This window comes from Sciurus vulgaris (genome assembly GCF_902686455.1).
Source record: "Sciurus vulgaris genome assembly, chromosome: 17".
Lineage (NCBI taxonomy): Eukaryota > Metazoa > Chordata > Mammalia > Rodentia > Sciuridae > Sciurus > Sciurus vulgaris.
In genome coordinates this window covers 11,578,715-11,602,222 of record NC_136478.1, presented here as the reverse complement: position 1 = coordinate 11,602,222, position 23,508 = coordinate 11,578,715, and the positions used below count along the sequence as shown (strand labels likewise).

The 23,508-nt window shown below is 43.2% G+C and overlaps 1 protein-coding gene across 3 annotated transcripts in view; it reads left to right on the top strand.

Moving 5' to 3' along the window:
• The window catches only part of ZNRF1 (zinc and ring finger 1), a 96,120-nt gene that overhangs the window by 62,672 nt on the left and 9,940 nt on the right, over positions 1-23,508 (top strand). For all 3 annotated transcript variants that reach the window (XM_079119687.1, XM_079119686.1, XM_079119688.1), the window contains exon 2: positions 20,411-20,506. In XM_079119687.1, the coding sequence (XP_078975813.1) occupies positions 20,411-20,506 (96 nt within the window). The remainder of the gene's footprint in view (positions 1-20,410; positions 20,507-23,508) is intronic.

Here is a 23,508-nt window from a genome sequence, read left to right as displayed (position 1 = left end):
TGTGTGATCCTCAGGCTGCCAAATCATGTACTTTCAGTCTAGATCTCTGCCCAGTACACCATATAAACCTAATATTTCCACTTCCATGTCTGTCAGAGTCCTCAAACTCGGTATGTCCAAAACTGAATCACCATCGTCTTTCTTGCCACCTTTCCAGGAATCCATCCTCCTCCTAGGATTCCTGTCTTCATCAAAACTGTTTACTTAATTGCCTAAACCAAATACTTGAACATCATTGTTATCTATGTCCATATCCCCATTCCTCTTATTATCTAATAGCAGGCCCAAGAGAACAAACCCTTTAAAGATCTTTTTAATCCATATAATTTTCTGCTAGGGCTGAGTACAGATTATTGGAGGATGGCAAAAAAAACTCAGTAATCAGAGCTGGGAATGGTGGAACATGCCTGTAATCTCAGCAACGCAGAAGGCTAAGGCAAGAGGATCATTAAATTCAATGCCAGCCGGGTCAACTTAGCAAGATCCTGCCTCAAAATAAACTGAAGGGCTGGGATGTAGCTCAATGATAGAATACCCCTTGGTTCAATCACTAGTACCACAAAACAACAACAACAACAAAACTCAGTAATTAGTAGTTCAGAGTCAGGTCTACCAGATGCCCCTTCTGGATTCTGAGTTCCCACATGGCTCATTTTGGGCAGTCAGCCCAGGACTCCAGTAGCATACCAGGGGTTGACAGGGTAATGAGGCCCACTTCTCTCCATTCACACTACCAGTAACCTGAATGACCATAGCAATCTCCTAACTGCTCTGCAAGTTTCCAGACCTTAACATTCACCTACTGTACTGTGACCAGAGTGTTCTTTCTAAAATATAAGCCATCTCAGAATCTTTCAACAGTGTGCAGTGTTTGTAGAATGATGCACCCAGATGCTCAATGTGATTTACCCAGGCCCTATCAGATCTGGTCCCTACTCTGCCTCTTTAGCTTCCACACTTTCTACCACTTTACCCTATAACATTTTGTAAGGAAACCTACTAATTGAAATAAGTGCTTATACTGCATCATAAATACCTGTCTTGATGAATTTTCACAAACTGAACACCTCCATGTGAATCATCATAGGACAACCCCCTGTGCCCTTTCCCTCTCAGCTGCCCTGGTAGTGGGTGCCTGCTCTTCTGTCCTTGTAACAGCATAGACTTACCTGGCCTACTTTTGTAGATAGAATCAAATAGTATGTAATTGCAGGTCTGCCTCCTTCACTCAGCATTGTTTGTGAGAGCCATCCACATTGTGACATAGTACCGTAGACCTTTCATTAGCCTTAGTATAAGAGTTTCCATTATGTGAATAGACTGCACTTTATCTATTTGTTCTTACACTGGGGCTGTGTAACAAAATGCCCTAAAACTTAGCAGCATACAAAAACTATTTTTTGGATTCTGAGGGTCAGGTGTTTGCAAGAGCAGCTTGTCTGTGCTTCACGACGTCTGGGACCTCACTGAAAACTGGACACCGGGACACTGGTGTCTTTTGATGGCTCGTTCTCTTATGAGTCTGACTCTCTGCAGAGATGATGGGTGGCCTCTCCTTGTGGTCTGGGCTTCCTCACAGCATAGTGGAGTAGCTCCCCAGGGCAAGAAGTCTAGGCAGCAGCTGTATCCTTTTCATGGCCTAGCCTCACAGGTCATAGCATTTCAGCCTGTACTCTGTTGGTCAGAACAACCCCAAACCCACTCAGATTCAGAGGGAGGGGAAACAGACCTCAGCACTTGGTAAGGAATGGCAAAGTTGTAGAAGTGCCGTGAGACTGGAAACAGTCCTGAGGCCCTTTTTTAGAAAATACTGTATCTTTCAGTGTCTACCTTTCTGATCCAACCACACTGATTCTCTTTCAGGTCTTTCAAAGAACAGTCTCTCCATCACCCTGAGGCTGGCTGACTTTTGCTTATCCTTTAGTCTCAGATTAGACTTTCCTTCTTACAAGAAGCCTTGCCTTGACGTCACTGCCACCTGAGCCCAAAACCTTCAGTGTGAGTCCTGTTCCTAGTTCCATTTGGCACCTTGTCTTGTCCCTATCATAGGGCTGATTATGAGGTAGTACTCTTGCCTATTTACTTGTCTGTGTCCTCCCATCAGAGTTGAAGCTCTGTGAAGGACCTCTTTCTACCCTGAATGCTGTTCAGAGTTTAGCTCAACCTGGGACATAGTAGGCAGTAAAGGATTCAGCCTTCATGTCCAGTGACTAGAGACAATGATGTAAGCATGAAATGGAACACTAGCATAGGTTAGTACGTAGGATTAGCTATGTTGTAGGATATATAGATATACACACTTGTGCAATGTTGTATGTTTGAGCAGAAAGCATTATAGATGTAGACTCTCCTTTTTGAACCTTCTCCTTCTGTAGGTAAGAAATGTAAATAGCTGTGACATGGATCATATAAATGGAAGCAGGTGACCCTGTGACCACCAATCCTAGGCCTCACTGGGAGGGGAGGTATTGCTGTGAGGGGACTGTTAAGAGTCCCTCTCCCTTCACCTCTGAGATGCAATTACTATGTCGGTCCAGTGATGAACCCAAAAGGCAGCCAGTCATCACAGCATTCCCACATGTAAGCCACGAGAAGGTTGCCTTCTCGCCTTCTCCTTGTCTTTATATGAGGAGTGAGGCATTCGTTTTCAGTTTTCCTGCCCTCTGCCTCCCAGGTCCTGGACTACTTACTTTTCCATTTGGATGAAAGAAAGCATTAAAAAAAAATTGAGGTCAGACTTCTTTTTCACAGTTGTTGGTGGTTTTTAATAATGAACTTTTCCCACCTTCCTTTTTCCTCTTTGAACCTCCCTGCAGTGCACAGGGTTGATACTGTTTGATTTGTGACACTCTGTTATTGGGCTAAGCAAGACTGCTTTCTTGGTCATTCATACAGTGATTTGTTCCCTATATTCCAGTTCTCTGTTCCCTCTCCTTCATAACTAAACATATGAGTGCATTTGTTGTGTATTCTTTTATTGGTATGTTTTAGATTGTCCCTTTACATGTGTACATGGGTTTTTTTTGTGTGTGTTTGTTTAGGATTTAGTCGTATGCATGTTTTTAACTCCAGAAAATGCCATGATGCTACCAATTGTCTCTTCTTTTTTCTCTTTATTCAGCATTGTTTTTAAATCCATCCTGTGTGTACATTTAGTCCGTGGCTCGTGCCTGCTGCTGGTGGGTGTGGTGGGTCCACTGCACTGTTTCATAGCATGTGTGTTCTGCGGGCACTTGCCTATTCTTCATAGGTCTCTTGTGGGCTGCCTGCCATGACACTGTGGCAAACATCCTCTGTTGTCTTCTCATTGCCTTGTGTAAGACTTTCTGTGGAAAATAACCCAGAAGTGGGACACAGGATCATGGTGAACTTCCTAGGGTCATCTCTTCTAAGGACTCAGAAGATACAGCAGTGTCCTGTTTCTCCCCATTCTCTCCTATGTGTTAGGAATGCTCCAGCTTTCAGCATGGCTGTGTAATTTTGCAGGATGCTGTCCAGTGAACAGTATAGGTTTGGGATTTTATTCTCTTGGTTAATTTGAGGTTTGAGTTCATTCACTTTGAATTGTTCAAACAAGCTGTTCCTTTTGTATCCACATATAAAATGAGCCATGATGGCTGGGGTCTGTTCTACTGTCTTGTGTCCATGACTGTTTCTAGACCCTGTTTGAAGGCAGGTGAAACAGTGGAGTCAGACTGGTGTCAGCATGATTTTGACTTCTCCACTTGTGTGCCGGTTCAGTCCATAAGCTGGGATCATGGCACCATGCTATAGGGTGAGTATGGAAGGACCACATACCAACACACAGCCATTCCAGGCTACCCATCCCTTTGCTCCCCATTTATGAGATGAGACCCCACAGCAAGAGTGTTTAGAGGAAGGAGCACCGTGCTCCGTAAGTTGGAGTCTGAGGGTGTATTTAAATCTTTGCTATCATACCATGAATTATTTATGGGTGAACTTATGTCTAGAATTTGCTTCAGAATAATCTGGTGCAGAGGGAATGGGTGGGGTAAAGATCAGATGACCATGTAATTTATCATTCAAGCTCAGGCACGTTTAAGATTGAAAGAGGGAGCTATTAATTACACTAGGACAACAGTCTTAAACCAGAACTGTCAATGGCAAAGGAAGACATGGACACCCCCAGGGGAATACAAGACAGGAATGACCCTGAGTTGATCGTTGTTGAAACTGGGTGATGAGTACCTAGGAGCTTATTGTATTCTGTTTTTTGATTGTTTAAAAAATTTCCATGATAAAAAGAGTTTTAAAGAAGGAAAGTTATCAGACTGCTGAAGCATTTAGAAGTCTTTACTGTCCTGGAAATGGATGCTGGGTCCCTTACTACCCGAGTCTGGGGTAGTAAGCCCAGGTCATCTGGTGCTGGTCTCTCTTGTGTGTTTCTCAGCATTCCGTGTGTGAGGGTGTTGGGGAGTAGATGGAGAGGCCCTGCCTGCTCTGGTTGGTAGGGGGAAGAGAAACTGCAGGTTGTTCTAGCCCAACATGCCTTGGTTTAGCATGGGGACAGAGGCAGATCTCCATGCTGTCCCCAGTACTGTCAGGGCCTGTCCAAGTGGCAACTGAAACAGATCCCTTCACACCTGCTGTATACCACAACCCGGCAGCAGGCTGCACATGTGATTATTATCTGTGCCTCTTATCAAAACCATGGGTGACCACAGTGGGTTCTTAACCGACATTCTGCCACACATACACTTCCCATCCTACTTAACCTTCACTGTGGTGTGACAGTTGCTGGAACCTTGAGTGATGGAAGGCAGTCTCTCTGCTGGGAATGGACTCAACAGGCAGTCATACTCTTAATTTGTTATCTCTTTTCGGTTGTACAGCTGGGCCTTTTTCACACAGTTCTACAAAGTGTGGTATTCATTCATCCAACAGATATTTTCAAGAGCCTCTCATGTGCCAGGCTGTGGAGATACAGCAGTAAAAGAAACAGATTTTTGCCTTCAAGGCGCTTATATTGTAATGGGGGCGACAGACAGCAGGTGCAGTGGTGGTGAGTGCTAAGAAGAAATATAAAACTGAGGGGTGGGGGCTGAGAGATTGAGTTGAGAGTGGGAACTCTTCTAGATGGGTTGTCTAAGCAGGTGCCTGAAAAGGGGACCAAAAAGCAGATGTAAGTGCAGTAGAGAATGGGCAGGTGAAGAAGTTCACCTTTCACAAATTGCTTATTGTTTAGGATGATGTCATGTGGAGGTCATTGGCAACCATGGTAAGGGAGATTTGGGGGATTGGAATGGATTCACAGGGACTGAAAGGAGAGGAAGTGAAGATAGCTCTTTCCAGGAGCTTTTTTGTAAACAAGGAGGTTGCTGGAGGTGTAGGTAAGATTGAGAAAGCATTGTGTAAATTGGGGAATTGTATTGTATACTGACTCAGTAGAGAAGGAAAGTATGTTTAACAGAACTCATTGTAAATGACCCTTTTACATGCTTTGGCAAGTATTAGATGACCCTGAACATGAATGGTAGTACCCTAGAGGCCTGGTTCAGTTTTCCTCTTCCTTTGGAATTTCATCAAGTAAATCATAAATGATTGGACCATTCCTGAAATATCTATTATAATATGTTTTGGTCTTTTTTTCTATAATACTTCTATAATACTTCTCATGTTTTGCAAATTTTTCTGAACTTTTGGGTTATAAACCCACACCCTTTTGATAGTCTAAATCTATTAATCAATTTCCCCAGAAAAGCACCCTATCTAAGAGCTAGGCATATTATTTCTGAAGGTCGATGGATCTTGAGTCCATTCCAAGAGTGTCCAGGTCAAGAAGCTGTGCATTAAATATATTCACTAGATGGCCACTGAAAGCAGTGAAAGTCATAGAATGATAGCTCTTGGCCATATTTTTCCTCTTCCCTAATGGGTCATCAGTTCACTGAGTATTGGAATATAATGTTTTGCCATATTTCCTTACCACTTAATATCTAGAATAAATGTGAAGGGACAGATAGACTGCATTGGTTGCTTATCCTGAGTGTGGCCAGTGGTGCTCCAAGAGAACACACATTCAGTTCTGTAGACTGAATGTTTGTGCACCATCCTCCATTTGCATATCAAAGCCCTGATCCCCAGTATGAAGGTATTTGGAGGTGGAACTTTGCAGGGGGTGGGGGTGACTAGGAGTTTGCAAGGATGGAGTCCCCATGATGGGACTGTGTCCTGGGAAGGAGAGGAAGAGACACAAGTGTTCTCTGCAAGCCAGGATGAGGGGCCCCACCAGACACTACTTTTGCCAGCATCTTGGTATTGGGCTTCCCAGCCTTCAGACCTGGGGGGAATAAATGTTTAAGCTGCACAGTCTGTGGTATTTAGTTACAGCAGCCCAAACCAAGACATACTGCTTCATCATTTTTAGCAAGCCAATTTCTCTCCTTTTTAAATCTGATCCTTCAGAAGACTAACCATGTCTTCCTGTAGTGTACCATTTTGTATTAGTTTCTTTTTGCTGCTATAAGAAATTACTACAAATTTGACCATATATTTATTTTCTTTCTCTTTTCTTTTTTTTTTTTTTTTTTTTCCTTTCTGTGCTAGGGATTGAACCAGGGCCTTGTGCATGTTAGGTAAGCACTCTACTGCTGAATTTGTCCTTAGCCCCTTTTTTTGTTGTTGTTTTTGTTTTTTGTTTTTATATTGAGAATTGAACCCAGGCCACTTTGCCACTGAGCTACATCCCCAGTCCTTTTTAAAATTTTTTTTTTTTTTTTGAGACAGGGTCTTGCTAAATTATTGAGGCTGGCCTTGAACTTGCAATTCTCTTGTCTTAGCCTTCTGAGTCACTGGCATTACAGGCATACTTGGCCATATCCAGCTTCTCCAGCCCTTTTTATTTATTTTTAAATTTTGGTAGGGTCTCACTGAGTTGCCCAGACTAGCCTCAAACTTGTGATACCTTGCCTTTAGCTTCCTGAATAGCTGGGATTACAGGCATATACCATCATATTCAATTTAAGCACATTTATTTTCTTTTAACATTTTTTGGAGATAAAAAATCTCAAATGGTCTTAACTGGGCTGGGAGATAGCTCAGTGGCAGAGCACTTGTCTAAGACACTGAAGGCCCTGAGTTTGATACCCAGTACCTCAAAAATAAATAAATAAAAACCAAATTGACCTCACTAGGGATTGAATCCAGGGGTGCTTAACCACTGAACCATCCTCAACCCTTTCTTGTATTTTATTTAGAGACAGGTCTCGCTGAGTTGTTTAGGGCCTCAGCTGAGTGGCTGAGGCTGGCTTTGAAACTTGTAATCCTCCTGTCTCAGCCTTCCAAGCCACTGGGATCACAGGCATGCGCCACCACATCTGGATACCTTACTAGGCTTTTTAAAAGCAAGGTGTTGGCAGGGTTACATTCCTCCTGGAAATCTATTTTCTGCCTTTCCAGCTTCTAGAGGCCACCTAAGTTCCTTGGATCATGACTCCTTTCTCTGCCTTTGGAGCAACAGTATAACATCTTCAAATCTCTGACTGCTTCCTTCGTCATATCTCCTGTGTCTCCAACTTCCCTGTTTCCCTTGTAAGCACTAGGTGTTTACATTGGGCCAACCTGAATAATCTCCCCCATTTTAAGATTTTTTTTTTTTTTTAATTGAACCCAGGGGGCCCTTTACCACTGAGCTACATCCCCTGTCTCTTCTTTTGAGACAGGGTCTCTGCAGGCTAGCCTCGAACTTGCTATCCTCCTGCCTCAACCTCCAGAGTTGCTGGGTTTACAGGTCTGTGCTACCACACCTAGTGTAAGATTCTTAATTTATGACATCTGCATAGTCCTTTTTTCTATGTTAAGGTAGCATTTGCAGATCTGGGGATTAGGATGTAGATGTCTTTGGGGACCTTTATTTTGCCTACAACACACTTGTATAATTGTGTATACATATGTTCTCATTCAATGGCTAGGTTGTTTAAAAAAAAAAATTTCTGTAATGCACATGAGAAAATGGAATTTCAGGAAGGTGAAGTGGCCACATTACTTGTAATGAAAGAGGTAGCACTTGAACACTTGAGTCCTGAGTCCAGATCTGTATTTTTCTGGGGTTTTTTGGTTTGCTTGATTGTTTGTTTGTTTTTAAACTGAGGATTACACCCAGGGGCACTTAACCACTGAGCCACATCCCCAGCCCTTTTTATATTTTATTTTGAGACAGGGCCTCACTAAGTTGCTGGGGCTGGCATTACAAACATATGCCACCATACCCGGCTTGTTTTTCTGTACCATGTGGCTGCTGTTCTTTCATTCTTTCCACACATTTCAAGAAATGACATTTGTCAATATTTCTGTTCCTGAAGCCTATATTCAGGGAAGTTGATTTGCTGACTTGAAATGAGGGAATGTCAAAATCAATGTAAAAATATTCTTCAAGGTAAAATGTCAAAGTGAGGAAGGAATTTCCAGTTTATGTGGTCCTCTCATAAACATTTTTGTTTGTAAGGTCTAATTCAGAGACTACTTACTGGGGTAATACTTTGTCCACTGAGACATGCTTGACTCTGATGTTACATTATATTGCAAATCTTTCACTTTCTAGCCAGGTTACTTGTTATCGATAGGAGATCCTTGGCTTTCTTAACATTGAACCTGTTATCATTATCGAAGATTTATGACGTGTCGTCATGTCCTTGATGCCGTGTTGAAGTCTGCCCCACCCTTCTTGCTTCCTCTGTTTCCCCTCCCATTCTTATGTACCAGATTCAAGTAACCTGCACCAGAGAAGGAAGACAATGCAGTAATACTCTTCATACACTTCACACACCATGTGTAGAGGTCATGGGCTATTTTAGGAACCTTAGAATTTACGGTCCTTCTCACTTGTGCTATGTCTGAGGGATCTGTCTGGGATATTCCTTTCCATCTTTTGGTCAGTACTCCATAGCTCTCTAGAATCTTCCCATCCCTTCCTTAGTGGTCACTATAGGCATGGATGATAGAAAAACAAGACCTGAAAGCATGAAGGCTTTTCTTTTACCCTGATAGTTCCCTTTGATAGGACTGACCACTGCCCCGCTGCTGAGCTTTCAAAAAGGCTTCTTCTTCTTTAGATGCCATTTCAGAACACAGTTGTGGCCTAAGGACTGTGTCCTCTGAGTTCCTGCCTCCATCTGCTTCAGTGTTAGAGGTACAGCTGACCAGAGGATGCTTTAATGAGAAGGAACCAGGTTGAGGTCCAAGCAAGAAACCAATCTGCAGCCTTGCTCGGACCCAAGCGATAGCTTTTGTGAAGTGAATACAGCAGCATGTGTTCTGCAAACTGGGGTTATAGTAGGACCATGGAAGAACCTTCTGGTGGACCTCCAGTGATGTGAAGACCAGGGCTGTTGGCATAATAGATGTAAGTTACACAGCGTAAAGCAAATGGTCTTATGTGAGCAGTCACTTAGATCGTAATGTCACGTCCATTGACTGGTGAGTCAGATACTGTGCTGAAAGTGATGCAATGGTGTGTTCAAGCATTTTCTTTCTTGTCAGTGAAAAATTCCAGTGGAGTGGACACTGCCTTTAGAAGACCAGAAATAAATTATTGGTTCTGTATAGATATTTTTGTAAGACTTTCCTTCTTTGTCATTTTCCCTTCTCTTACTCTCCTTTATTCCTCCAAACATACACACGTGCACATTCTCTCTCTCTCTCTCTCTCTCTCTCTCTCTCTCTCTCTCCTCCCTTTCCCCCTCCATTTAAAAAAATAAAAGAGAAAAGCTAGTTATGAAGGTTATGATTTTACTATGATATTTACTAGATCGGTAAAGACTCAGGACTTGGAAAGCAGTCTATATCCAGTGGAGAAGCCAACCTGCTGCAGGGTACTTCCCAGGCTAGGCCATTTCTCTGGAAAAGTCACTGAGATCTCCTGCTGTGAGTCTCAACCTGCAAGGCTGGTATCCTGCTCCAGCAATGTCACCCTCAAGCTGGAAGAAGTGATTCTCCATTCTTTTGTAATGTAGAGACAGTCCACAAATCCTGTAGGACTGATAATAGACTTTTTTGTTTGTTTTGGTATTGGGGATTGAACCCAGAGGCACTTTACAACTGAACTACAGCCCCAGCCTTTTGAATTTTTTATTGTGAGATAAAGTCTCACTAAATTGCTGAGGCTGGCCTTGAATTTGCTATCCTCCTGCCTCAGCCTCCCAAATTGCTGGGATTATAGGCGTGTGCCACCATGCTTGCCTTAAAGACCAGATTTTTTTGTTGCCTTAAAGAGTGTTCTTGGATATTGCCTGAACAGTGGAAAGTCCATACCAGCAGTGGTTGTATTGGGCCAGAGGAGCATAGGTGTATGGTATGTTGGGGGTTGAAGTGAAGGTGGAACAGCCTCAGCAACTTAGTGAGAACAAGGAAACAAGGTATTCAGCTGAATAACTAAACATTTCCTGGCCAGACTCGTCTATCCCATTGCCTTGTTTTTAGGTAATCTCTAATGTCTAAGAACTAGAAGTAGTTCTGGCATGATCCTTTGGATACTGAACAATCTTCCTCTTTGAACAGATGGCCCATCCTTTAAATAAGACATCTCCAAAATACAAGCCAAATGTTCCCCTAGAGACCTTTAGATCCACACTTTTTGAGTGTTAATTGATGCCCCTAAGCTTGTCCAAGCATGGTAGCCAGGTGACAAGGAATTATAAATCAATATCCATGTTAGCCAGTAGTTGGAAACTTAATTCCCACTCACATTAAGGTTTTTATTTTCTTGTACCTGCTCAGGTTCAGTCAGACCTTCAGGTCTCTGTCCCCACCCATCCTGCATCCTTTCCCTCCTAAGCAACCCTTCTTCTCTCTGGAAGAAATGAGTTAAGAGGGTCAAGGAAAGAGAACCAGTGGGTAGCCAGAGCTCCTGCTGCTGACAGATGCTTTTCTTGTTCTTCAAGTGGTGGAATCTGCTGTTGCAGCTTGGACTTGCTGGATGGCAGTGTGGCTTGACATCTGGATACTCTGCATCTTTACATGCACACTGTACAGTTCTTCCCTCTGTTCTCAGTGTAGATTTCACTGAGCCTGTTCTGGTTTACAGCAAGTGAGCAGGAATAGCTCTATTGGGTACGTGATTGAGTCTGTATATTTGTTCAAGTACATATTTTTCATATACTCATTGGTTTGAAGGCATATACATCTCACAATTTAACAACTCCATTTCCTCTTTTTTGTTCTCTATGTAGTCCTGGGGATTGAACTCAGGGACTCATGCATGCTAGGCAAGTGCTCTCCCACTGAACCACATCCCCAGCCCACAATTTAATAACTCTAAAATCAGGATATGCCATATAATCATGTCTTGAAATTATAATTGCAGCCTTCCCCCCTGCTGCCAAAGGTTCATAATGATGCCTCTTACCAAGTGATCAAATGATAGCATCTCAGAACCCACTACTTTGTGTAGATACAACTCATTTTTCACTTTTTGCATGAAAAATTTGTGAATTTCCTTGAATCAGCAGATTTATCAGCAAGCTTCAGTATGTTAGAGCAATACCAGATGCGGCCAATAAGAGGGCTGCCCCACATTTCACATTGCCTTACACGGAGCACTCATGCATCTGTCTTTGGTTGAGCTTTAAAGCAATTCTGGACAGTAAGCAGAGCACTGCAGGTATTACAGTATCTTGTATAAGGCCACTTGACTGGTAACTGGCAAAGTCTGGGTTTTCTTATTCCTGGTATCTTACCTTCACACCAGTCAGCACAGAATCTGGAAATGTTGAAAATGTTGGGGGTGGAATATAGTGTGGTAAGAGTAAAGAATGGACATCACCACTCCTGAGAGAATTTTTATAGTAGATAAAAGTTGGGAATCCTGACACTCAACAAAAGAAAATGACTAAGCACAATATGTTAGCCTATCAATATGGAATGGGGCTGGGGATATAGCTCAGTTAGTAGAGTGCTTGCCTGTCAAGCACAGGGCCCTGGGTTCGATCCCCAGCACCGCCAAAAAAAAAAAAAAAAAAAAAAAAGGAATGCAGAAATTGAAAGTGATAGGTATATAGATTGTTATTGAAATTATAAGAAATTATTTAAAGAACAGAATATAAATATTCAAGCAGACAAGATGCTGGAAAGAGAGTAGCTAGAACACACGCCCATCTCTTTAACTCCCAATGCCAACCATTACCTCTTTGAGTCAAGCAGAAGGAGTTTGAAAGCTCCAGAAAAAATGCTAAGAGAAGTTATGGAGAAAGAGATACTTGACAAAGATTGTGGAAGGATGTTGTCACTCAGGGTAGGTGAGGACTAGTTGTGACATAGTAATAAACAGTCTTAGGAGCTCAAGAGCGCTGCACAACACGTTCACTTTCTTAGAGCAGCAGTGTGCAATGCAGGTCAAGAGGATTGCCCAGTGTTGTTACTCAGGGACCAAAAGCTAACAGACTTGGTCTCAACACCTCTTCCCTATCAGCTGCAGCATTGCAAGTAGCTTGGTGAGTCATGCACTGGCTCTTGAAAGTTTTCTGGGTCATTTGTCCATTACTTCTACTCACATTTTCTTGGCTAAGGCAATAAACTCATCATTAACTTCAAAGGCAGCAGGCAAGTACAGTTGTACCGTATACCTGGAAGAAGTAATTCTAGAAATAATCAGTGGATAGCATTCATAAATTATCATTAAGGGAAGTAATGAAACAAAAATATTCTCTAAAAGAAGGAAGACCTGAGTTTGCATATTGAAAGGTATAACTGATGAGAAAAGATACACCTGAGCATATCTTGTGTAACATTTTGAACTCTTATGATGAAAAGAAAAATCTTTCAAGCTTTCAGGCCAGAGGAACAAATTATTTACAAAGGAAAAAAAATCACATTGGTCCCCCAGATTTCCTATTTGCAACACTAAGGAACTAGAAAGATGGTGCAATTTCATTTCTATAACACTAAAGATAAAAGGAATGCAAAAGAATCCTGTACCCAGGCAAAACATTCATTCAGCCTTCAGGGTCAAAGAAAGGTATTTGAGTGTGTTCAAGGATTCAGATGTGTCCCCCTCTGTCATCACGGTGCCTCGATACTCCACCCTTGCTATTCTAATGCATCAAGGTCTCTGCTCACCTGTCACCTCCTCAAAGCCTTTCCTGACCACTATATCTACCTTAGCCAGCACACACACCTTTTTTCCTGCTTTCTCTTCACAACACAGCTTACTGTTTGATGCTTTGTTCAGTGTTTCATCATGAAAATTTCTGATACACAGAAGAGTTGGAAGAAGTTTTTCCATGTGTCTTATTTTTTGACTGCATTTCATTTTAATGCAGCCGTCAGTGCACATCCTCTAAAAGCTTCAGTGGTTATGTCATTAACTATAGCTCAGTATTTGTTTATGGCTTTATGCAAAATTTGCAAACAAAAAAATCTCAAGTCTGATAAATTTTGACAAATACATGCATGTATATATACTCCAAACCCTCCTCTTGATATAGAACATTCCTATCATCATGGAAAGTTCTTTCATCACTTTCTCAATCTCTTCCTGCACTTCTGCCCCCTAGAGACAACCACTGTTGGTTTTTTTTTTTTTTTTTCCCCATGATCAATTGGTTTTGCCTGTTTTAGAACTTCTTGTAATTACAATTATCCTATGTGCTCTTTTTATCTTTCAGCATGGTTTTTTTGTTTGTTTTTCTCTTTTTTTGTGTGTGTGGTTCTGGGGATCAAACCCAGGGCCTTGCACGTGCTAGACAAGTAAGCTCTCTACCATTGAGCACATCCCAGCCCCAACTTGACATGTCTTTAATGTTCACCCAGTTTGTTGCGTGTGTCACTGACTTGTTGCCTGTTATTTCTGAGTAGTTGTCCATTGTATTACATGAACACACCATGGTTTCTTTATCCACGGCTATTCCCAGTTTTCACTTGTCATGAATACAGCTGTGATAAACATTCTTGTAAGTGTGTACTTGCAGGCATGATTTCATTTGGGGGTGGGTAAATATATGGTTGAGAAATTGCTTGACTCACAGGCTGGGTATATGTTTATTTTATAAAGAACTCCATGACCTTTTCCTAAAATGGCTGTGTCACTGAACACAGCATCAGTAGTATATGAAAGTTCCAGTTGCTCCACATCCTCACCAACATGTGGCATTGTCAGTCTTTTAAATTTTATTGTTTCTCATTTTAATAGATAGGGTACTCTAGAGAAATAGAACCTCTGTGTGAAGAGAGTTATAAGGAATTGGCTCACATGATTACAGAGACTGAGAAATCCCACAGTCCTACCACCTGTAAACTAGAGACCCCAGAAGTAATGAAGCATTTCCAGTCCTAGTTCAGAGGCCTGAGAACCAGGAGAGCTGATGGTGCAAGAGCTGGAAGAGGCTCATGTCCTAGCTGAAGCACTCAGGCAGAGCAAGAAGAAAGTTTTGCTTTCTTGCTTTTTTATTCTGTTTAGGCCCTCAACAGGTTGGATGAGGCCTGTCCATTGGGGAGGGCAGTCTGCTTTGTATAGTCTGCCACTTCCAGTGCCAACCTCATCTGGAAACGCCCTACAGACACATCCAGAAACAATGTTTAGCCAAATATCTGGGCACCCCGTCACGCAGTCAAGTTGACACATAAAATTAACTATCACAACACACACAAACACACACAAATTGATTTTAGCTGTTAGTGAAGCTCTCTTCAAATGTCTTCTTTTGTCTCCTGGGGAAATAGGTGAGCCCCCGGGTCCTAGAATAGAACTGCAAACTGAGTCCAGAAGAGAGGTGTTGAAAGAGGTGAAAACCAGAACTCCTGGGCCTTTCCTCAGTTCAGAATGTTCTCCAGGAGACACTTACTCACATCTCAGCAGTTGATAAATTGAGCATTAGTTTTTTAGTTTAGAGAATGTATTTGTATCTGTGGATAAAAATGTGATACCTACAGCATAGAAAAATAAAAGTCATCCCATGTTACCTCCCTGATCTTCTATTTGTAATAAATCCTATTTAATAAATTCATTTGATCAAGTTCCATTTTATTGACATTAAACCCCACAAGAATGTGACAGGGGGAGATCAGAGCTGACAAAGGAACTGACCTTAAGGACAGAGTTGGGGAGTTGCTCTTGGAGCTCCCTCCAGACTGAGGAGTCTGCTTAACTCCTCTCTCCCAGACAGGAGGCCTGCCCCAGTGGGGATGATCATTTTCCTTTACCCTGGTTGCTGCTTTTGATTCTTCTACCTTTAGGTGATCCCAGAGACAGGCAGAACTGGGGCAGCCATTAAAATAGCGCATCAGCATAGGGAGGGAGGAGAAGGGGGCGGGGGGAAGAAAACTGGAGCAACATGCAGCCAGCACATGGTCCTGCTGGGGGAAATCAGGTCTTAAAGGAGAACGTTGCAATTTTGGATAATGAGAAGTGTATTGGTCCCAAGAGCTCAAAAACTAGCTATTTTACAAGGTGAGTGTTGTAATGGCTTGGGAGAGTTCTTCTAACTTGAGCTTGTTGCCCCATCCTTCCTTAATTGCACCAGCAAATGGGAAGTACCCTTGTGATGTCTGAGGCCCAGTTAACCTGACCCAGGAAGATGCTTGTCAATGCACATGACTGTGTGTAAGTGTGCCTGTGATCACTGTTGGTTCACCTACCTGTGGGCTTAACCTAATGTTGTGAGCCACTCCTTTGACCTGGCACTGTCTTCTTTTGGGAGCTTTGGTCTTTGGTAGATGTCAGAACAGCAAAGGTTTCCCCACGTAAGCAGGATACCTGTTGAAAGACAGGATCAAGCAGCTGGACTCTGGTGGACCAGGCTCTCCTCCATTCTTCTGGATGTAGAAACAGCCTATCTGATGACAAGAGAAAGGAAAGAAATGAGGTCTTCATTAGAAGTGCTCCCTTGAATACTCTTGATGGAATCCTGTAGCATCATTTGCTTGGTAGAGCCACCAGCAGAGAACTGGGCCGTTGCAGACACATTCCCTATGTTGCTGTCATACACTTCTTCATTCTGAGACACTGGCAGAAAAGGACAGGAACCAAGCTCACACCTTTGCCTCAGTTTGATGCAGGGGACAGTGGCTTAAGGTGAGCTGGCAGATACTGCCCTACAGAGAATGGACAGGCACCCAAAGCCCCTGGAGGGCTGGCTGCTGTTCCTCTTCCTCCAGGTATACTGGACAGCATCTGGTCTAAGAGCAATTTGGGAGAGTTCTGAAGAGCCCACCCAGAGCTTTCTCTTGAAGAAATATAAAGCCTCTCTAATCCACTCTTCCCAAATGCTTCTGAGGTCTCTGAGAAAATTTGACAGAGTCATGTGAACTGGATTACCCTGCAGATCTTTGGTTTATCTTTGTTTGCAGGACTGTTTTTCATTTGGTATAGACTTCTTTCCAAATGGAATAAAAATTTCCTGGATATTTTACCTTCAGATAGCTCATAAATATCACAGTATTTATCATTCCATAGGGCTGTTGGTGCTGAATCGAGGCTGGACACTTACAAGAAAAGAGTGGGGCAGTAGAGTGGTAGAATCCATCTTGATCATCGGATGACCTTTCAGGAAAGAAGGTGGGGATGTTAGTTTTTTTTCCCCTTAGTTCTCTGTATTTTTCTGTCCCTCTTGCCTTTTGCCCTTTATTTTCCACTTAAAAGGTAATTTGTAAACCCAGTGTCTCAACCAGTACTGTAGGCTTAGTGCCAAGTGGAAAGCAGAACTCTGTCCTTCCACCTTAACAGAATTCCCAGAAAAATAAATTAACCAAATTAACCATTGTTTCAGGTGATAGGATTATTCTGAACCTTAGATATTTCAGGAAAAGTGTGGGGACAGTGTAGAACGTTTGAAGTGTGTTCGTTGAGGCCCTGCCTGTGTTCGTTTTGCCCTGTAACTCCTCTTCCTGTGCTAGGCAGCAGCAGCGCAGCAATGCTGGCTCTGTGGGCAGACTCAGGGTTGGTGTCCCAGCTCTGGCTCTTTCTGGCTGCATTAACCTTGAACAGCTTACTTGATCTTTTGGTCCTCGATATCCTTGTATGTGAAATAGAGTTAATAACAGCACCTACCTTTTACATTGTGATAAATGAGAAGGCATGTAAATCTTTTATGGATAGTGACTGTCCATACGAATAAGTCAGTAAATGCAGAGTATTATTTCTTTATTATCATATGCAAGAGGTGGTGCCCTAGAGGCTTAACAGACTGTTGTTTCCATTTTGGTGGTATTGGAAGTGCCAGTGGTGGCACACAGGGCTCTAGAACTTCAAAGGAAACAGGGATCCAGCAGAGATGTGGGTGTTGGCCACTCTCAGCAGACTGCATGGCCTGTGGCCAGTCTGCCCTTGCTCAGGGTCCTGCAAGTACATCACCATAGCCTACAGACCTCCTCAGTCCTTCCTTTAACCCTCTCATTTGTTCCTGTCCCATCTATTTCCTGTCTTGATGATGATGCTACCACCTACATTTGGTTCCCTTCTTTTCACGGTACTTCCATGTTTCTTGTTTCATTTAATCATTGCAAGAGTAAAGTGATCTCCCCATTTTTCAGATGAGGATTCTAAGATCCACAGGGGGTAGATTAGTTGCCAGGGTCTTGAAGCTGGAAAACTTGGGTCATCTTCCCATTTCCCACTCACATAGGGTTGTTTTGTGAGCTTCCAGAACAACACACAACAAAAACACCCAGGGACACTGACCTCCCTTTAGTTAAAATACAGGCCTCCTTTCACCAAGCTTCTTCCTCTCCAGAGGCAACATCTCCAAATCTCCAATCTACCTCTTTTTTTCTGTTTTGCAGTGCCAGGAATTGAATCCAGGGCCTCATGAATGGAGGGAAGTGGGCAGGCCGCATCCCCAGCCTCCAAACCCACCTCTTTCTTTCTTTCTTTTTTTTTTTTTTTTTTTTTTTTAAAGTTGTAGATGAACACAATACCTTTATTTTGTTTATTTTTATGTGGTGCTGAGGATTGAACCCAGTGCCTCGCACATGCCAGGCAAGGGCTCTACCACTGAGCCACAATCCCAGCATCAAAACCCACCTCTTTCTTAAAACACTGTGGCCAGTTCTTTCTTACCTGGTGGAAGAACTTTGGACTCAGAGCTAAGAAGTCTAGTCTTGACTTTACCATGTCACTCATGTGACCTTTCAAGACTCTAAGGCCTCACTGGGACCTAGTCCCTCCTCTGTATAATGAGAGGGTTGCTCTGAACCTGTGAGTCTCAGCCTTTTCCCCCAGGATATACACATCTGGTGACATGTCCTGGTAGACCTTCTTTTTGGGTGGCCTACTTGCCAGCACCTTACCTGTAAATTGACCCCTCTTCTGCACTCGAGGAACTGCAGGGAGTGCATGTGCTTATATGTGGTAACTTTGCATCTGTTCAGAGTTATCAGGAAAGTGGGGAACTGAAAGACTTTTCCTGGTAAGACTTGAACACCTCACAAGTACCTGGTAGAGTATCTCCCTCTGTGCTACCACAGTCTCAGCCCTTAGTCTGCAAGCAGGGTGCTAACTTAACAAGTTCAAAGTGCAAATGTCCCATAGTCATTCAAAGTATTATAAAACCTTGGTCTTTTGAGTTGGAAAACAAAACACAACACTGTGAGAACACAGAGGGACTCGGATTAGAAATGAAGAACATCTTCATTCTGAGATTCAAGTTCATCTCTCATCTCTCCATTGTGCATGTGACACTAGATCTGCACGTTTTTAAACTGGGTTAGAAAATATTCAGCCTGGTGCATTTTAGATCCATTTCTACCAGAAGATTGGAGATGGAATACCACCCTCTTTACTCCTAAGTCTTTCGTAACTGTGCAGAGGTCAGAAATAAAAAAATTTTCTAGAGTCCCTGGGTTGGTACCATTTCCAAGGCTTCTTAGCTGAGATGCTTAAATACTGAAAATCTTTGTGAGAAGGGCTTAGGGAACTGGGGACCATCCCATAGAGTCAAGTGTCCACTTTGACCATATGTTAACCAGGCCCTGAATTTATGTTTGGTTGTGTTGTTTAAAGCATTGTCACTGGAAAATAAAGAGTATTTGGAGACTTGAAGCAAATGCTTGTACCACCGTGCTTCCAGCTCAGTGCCGCCCACCCATCACTACTTTCCATGGATGAGGGAAGTAGCCACGGGAAGGACCCTGGGAAGGTTGAACTCTCCTGTGTTCTGAAACCAACAACAGTCAGCTTGACTGCTTGGCCTTTTATCTGTTCATAACAAATGCTAAAGACAATCATTACCAACATCAAATAAAACTGTGGATGAAAAATTCAAGTGAAAAGTAACAGAAGAGTGAAATTTTCACAATAGGAGTTTAGATGTGCCATATTAGGAAGTCCAGACCAGCAGGTAGGAATAATAGTCACAAAGTGAAGCTGCATTATGTATAAATTGATGCAGATAAATAAATGACTTTTCAATGGCAATGGATCTTTTTGATAGAATTTACATGGAAAAGAATTGATGCATTTGAAAATCATTTCAATAAAAGTAAAATGGAAAAGATTGAAAATAGTTCATCTGTGTTGTATTAAAAAAAAAAAAAAAATAGAACAAGGGAGCCAGGCATAATGGTGCACACCTGTGGTCCCAGTTACGTGGGAGACTGAGACGGGAGGATCACAGGTTCAAAGCCAGCCTTGGCAACTTAGTAAGGAAATGTGACACTGGTAAAATGCCCCAGGGTTTAAGCCCCAATACGAAAAAAAAAAAAAAAAAAAAAAGAATCAAGGGATTAGGTTTGCTTAATAGAGTTCAACTCAGAACATTCTTGACCAGAATTCACTAGTAGTGATAACAGCGCTAATGAAACCTTTGGGAGTATAAGTGGTCCAAACTTCCCTGGGAATAAAATAGAGAAAACCCTCTGTTCACCTGGCACCTTGAAATAGCTGTTTTGCTTGGTGACATTTGGAAGCACTTTGGAGGACCACGCTACTGCTTTCCTTCTCAGAAGACCAGCTGCCTTAGTCACGAGGGAGACAGAGAGTGTGCTGGGTAAGGGATGAAGGTGCCGCCTGGCTGGGTGGATGAGGAGTCTGAGCAGGTTGAGGGATGTAGATGCCAAGAGTGATCCAGCCAAGTGGTTTGAAGGCTGTGAGATAGAAAAATATTAAATTCTTTGTTATTCAAAGATTTCTTAACTGTCTTTATTTGCTGCTTCTATCCCTGTTGTCTACTAGACCCCATTGAGAAAGGGTCTTAAATCTTAATGAAAATTAAGCTGAAATCAGGTATCGGTTTAACATCATCAAAGGGTGTGTGACACAAGAGCCCTAGTGAAAGCTGGGAGCCAAAGGCTGTGACAGAAAGGCACAGTCATAATGACTCAGTGAAGGAAATGAGTCTAGGGTCTGTGTAGATCATCATTGTCCACACTGATGCTACACACAGCTGTCATCACTTGTGTCCATACTTACTGTGGATATTTTGGATTTGGAGATGACATTTCATTTTGTTTCCCTCTCTTTCAGGTTTCAAGTGCCCCATTTGCTCCAAGTCTGTGGCTTCTGATGAGATGGAAATGCACTTTATAATGTGTCTGAGCAAACCTCGCCTCTCATACAACGGTAAGGGCCGGGCCTGCCTTGCTGGCCTCCTGAGGCTGTAGTGAACGTGGCCAGGTCTGGGGGTGCCTCTGATTGAGGGGAGCTCTGCAGAGTTTTACTTACCTTGTGGTAAGGAACCTGTTGTTTCAGTGGCAAAAGGAGCGGACCAAGAAAGGCAGGCCCAGGGCCGGGTCCATGGCACTGAGAAGGCTCTCAGGGCTCCATCAGTAACCTGCCCTCTACCCCTTCTGTTGTGGACTCCAGTTGAGAGACATACCCATTCTTTCACCCATTTGCATACCTGACCATGGCGGGCCCCAAGATAGCCAGACTGACTCCCAAAGCCAGCAGAGGGACCCAGCAGGAACATGTCCATCCCTGGGAAAGGGAACCTGTGCACTGGTGGTATGCACAGGGTGCTAGAAGCCTGGTCATCGCATCACTTTGCAACTCAGGTGTACACCCGATTCAGCTTTCCAACTTCCCATAGCAGAGAGCGTGAGGCAATTGGTGCAATCTGTGGACACCCTTTATGAATTAAAGTGCTATCACACGGCCTCAATGCTCTACCAACTCTTCCTACTTTGGAAACTGCCTTCAAACTGAGCAGTGAATTTAGCAAGAGGTGGGATCATGGAGCCTGGGGATTCTGTGATATCCAAGTCTCCCTAACATGGCATTTCTGGGGACAAAACAAGTGTCAACAACTGCCTGATATACTGTAGGTGAGGATTCAGAGTTCAGCCAATCTGAGTTTGGACCTTCCTCTACAACTCACTATCATCTCAGACAAGTTGCTTACCTAAGTAGGGCCTCAGTTTTATGGTCCATAAAATGGTGATCGTATTCCCTTGTCTATGGGATTTTCAGACCTAAGATGTTTTACACAAAAACCCTCTAGCACAGAGTCTGGCACATGGTCAGTGCTTAGGGAGTTGGCAGTGATCGTGGGCAAGAGGCAAGGCCTTCCACAGGTTCCTTTTGGCAGTTTTTCAGTTAGATGGCATAGTGCTGCTTAGCCTATGCTGCTTGGGCTCTGTCTTTAAACTGATGTCCAAATCCTGTTCATCAGAGAACTGCATCCTCTGTGAGCAAAGGCAGTGAATCTGAATGAGTGCTGGCCAGCCTGCAGCAGGCCCAGCCTCTCCAGTTAAAGTCAGAGTGAGGGCTGGAAGAGTTAGGGTATCTCAGAGTCTGAGGACCTGTTTGTCCCTGTCCCCAGCCTACAGTGAGCGTTTTCTAGAGAGGCTTTCCTCACACCAGATATGTCCTTCCCACATACAGCATCAGCCTAACGATCCTGGGAAATAAACCTGACCAGTCTGATCTGCTCCATTCTGCTGAAAACACTCTTACTACAGGTTGAGTGTCCCTTATCTGAAATGCTTAGGACCATAAATGTTTCAAGTTTGGGAGCTTTTCATATTTAGGAACATTTACATAGACACAACCAGTTGAACATCTCTAATCAAAAAATCTAATATCTAAAATCTGAAACTTTTGGGGGTCCTGTCACCACTCAAAAGGTTTCAGGGGGCTGGGGATTTAGCTCAATGGTAGAGCACTTGTCCAGCCTATATAAAACCCTGGGTTCAATTCCCAACATAAGGGGAAAAATTTTTTCAGATTTTGGAGTACTTCAGGTTTTAGATATTCAGATTAGGGATAATCGACCTGTATTCTCAAATTTCTTATTTGCATGGCCAAAAGATTCTTGCTATGGGCAGAAGTGTCGACCTGCTTTCCTCAGCTACAGGGCAGGTCATGCCCTGCCTTTGCGCCTGATGTTTCCTTTCCCTATATATCCTGCCTGGTATCTAGAAACCACTTTCTTCCATAGTAGACAGCCTTTCCTTGTTCCCCAGGGACTGACTGCCACCATGTTCCTGAATCTGTTGTCATGTGTGCTCCAGGCTTCCTTTACTCAAACTCGGCTTTGTCCCCATTGACCATCTCTGCCTGGGACCATGGAGGGAGAGTAGTCTTCCCTGTGTCTCACAGCCTCAAATGATCTATTCACTTCCATCCCACATGCATTGAGGACTCATGAAGACTTTTTTGTCCTGTGGGTTGCTGGGGAGACCTCTCCAAAGACACTGCCTTTGCTGTCATAAGAACACAAGCCTTCCAGGGGGCTTGGCCTGACAGAACTTGGCCCTTGGAGTTATAGGGAAGCACTGCAGGAAAAGCTGAGGAGGACAGAATGCTCTTGGGACCACCCTGAGTTAGGAGTGATCCCACACCACCATGCCAGAAAATAGGGAAGGAAAGGGTCTTCAGCTCCTCTCCCGGAGAACTGCCCTAACACCCTCAAGTGTCCCCAGGAATTCCTCATGTTAGTGGGGCTGCTGGTCCATCTCCCACCAGCAACCTAGGGCAGGGTCCCTTTGAGGAGGGCCAGGTTGGCCATCTGGAGGTATAACAGTACTGTTTTTATTCTGTTTCTCACTTTCCCCTCTTCTCATATTTGAGATGCCACCTTTTGTGTGTGTGTGTGTGTGTGTGTGTGTGTGTGTGTGTGTGTGTAATTTAGAGTCTTTAAACTTGAGGCTCTTGCACACACCTGTAATCCCAGCAACTCGGGAGACTGAGGCAGGTCGATTTCTTGTTTGAGCCTAGCTTCAGCAACTTAGAGAGACCCTGTCTCAAAATAAATTTTTAAAAGGGCTGGGGTGAGCTCAGTGGTAAAGTACCTGAGTTCAATCCCCAATATCAAAATAAAAATTAAAAAATGAAATAAACTTGAGGTTCTTTTGCAAAAGTCAGTCCTTGATGAGTGTGATGGGCACGCCTATATTCCCAGCTACTCATGAGGCTGAGTCAGGAGGATCAGAAGTTTGAAGCCAGCCTGGGCAACATAGTGAAACCTGTATAAAATGTTTTAAAAGTCAGTCTTTTACCACCAGAGGCAGAGATACCACAGGCCAGTCCCTTCCTTTTCTGTGAGTGGAGTTGTCTGAAAGTGATGAAGCTGCTTCAGAATCAATGTCCCAGCCCCTCTGTGTACATGAGTAATGTGAAAA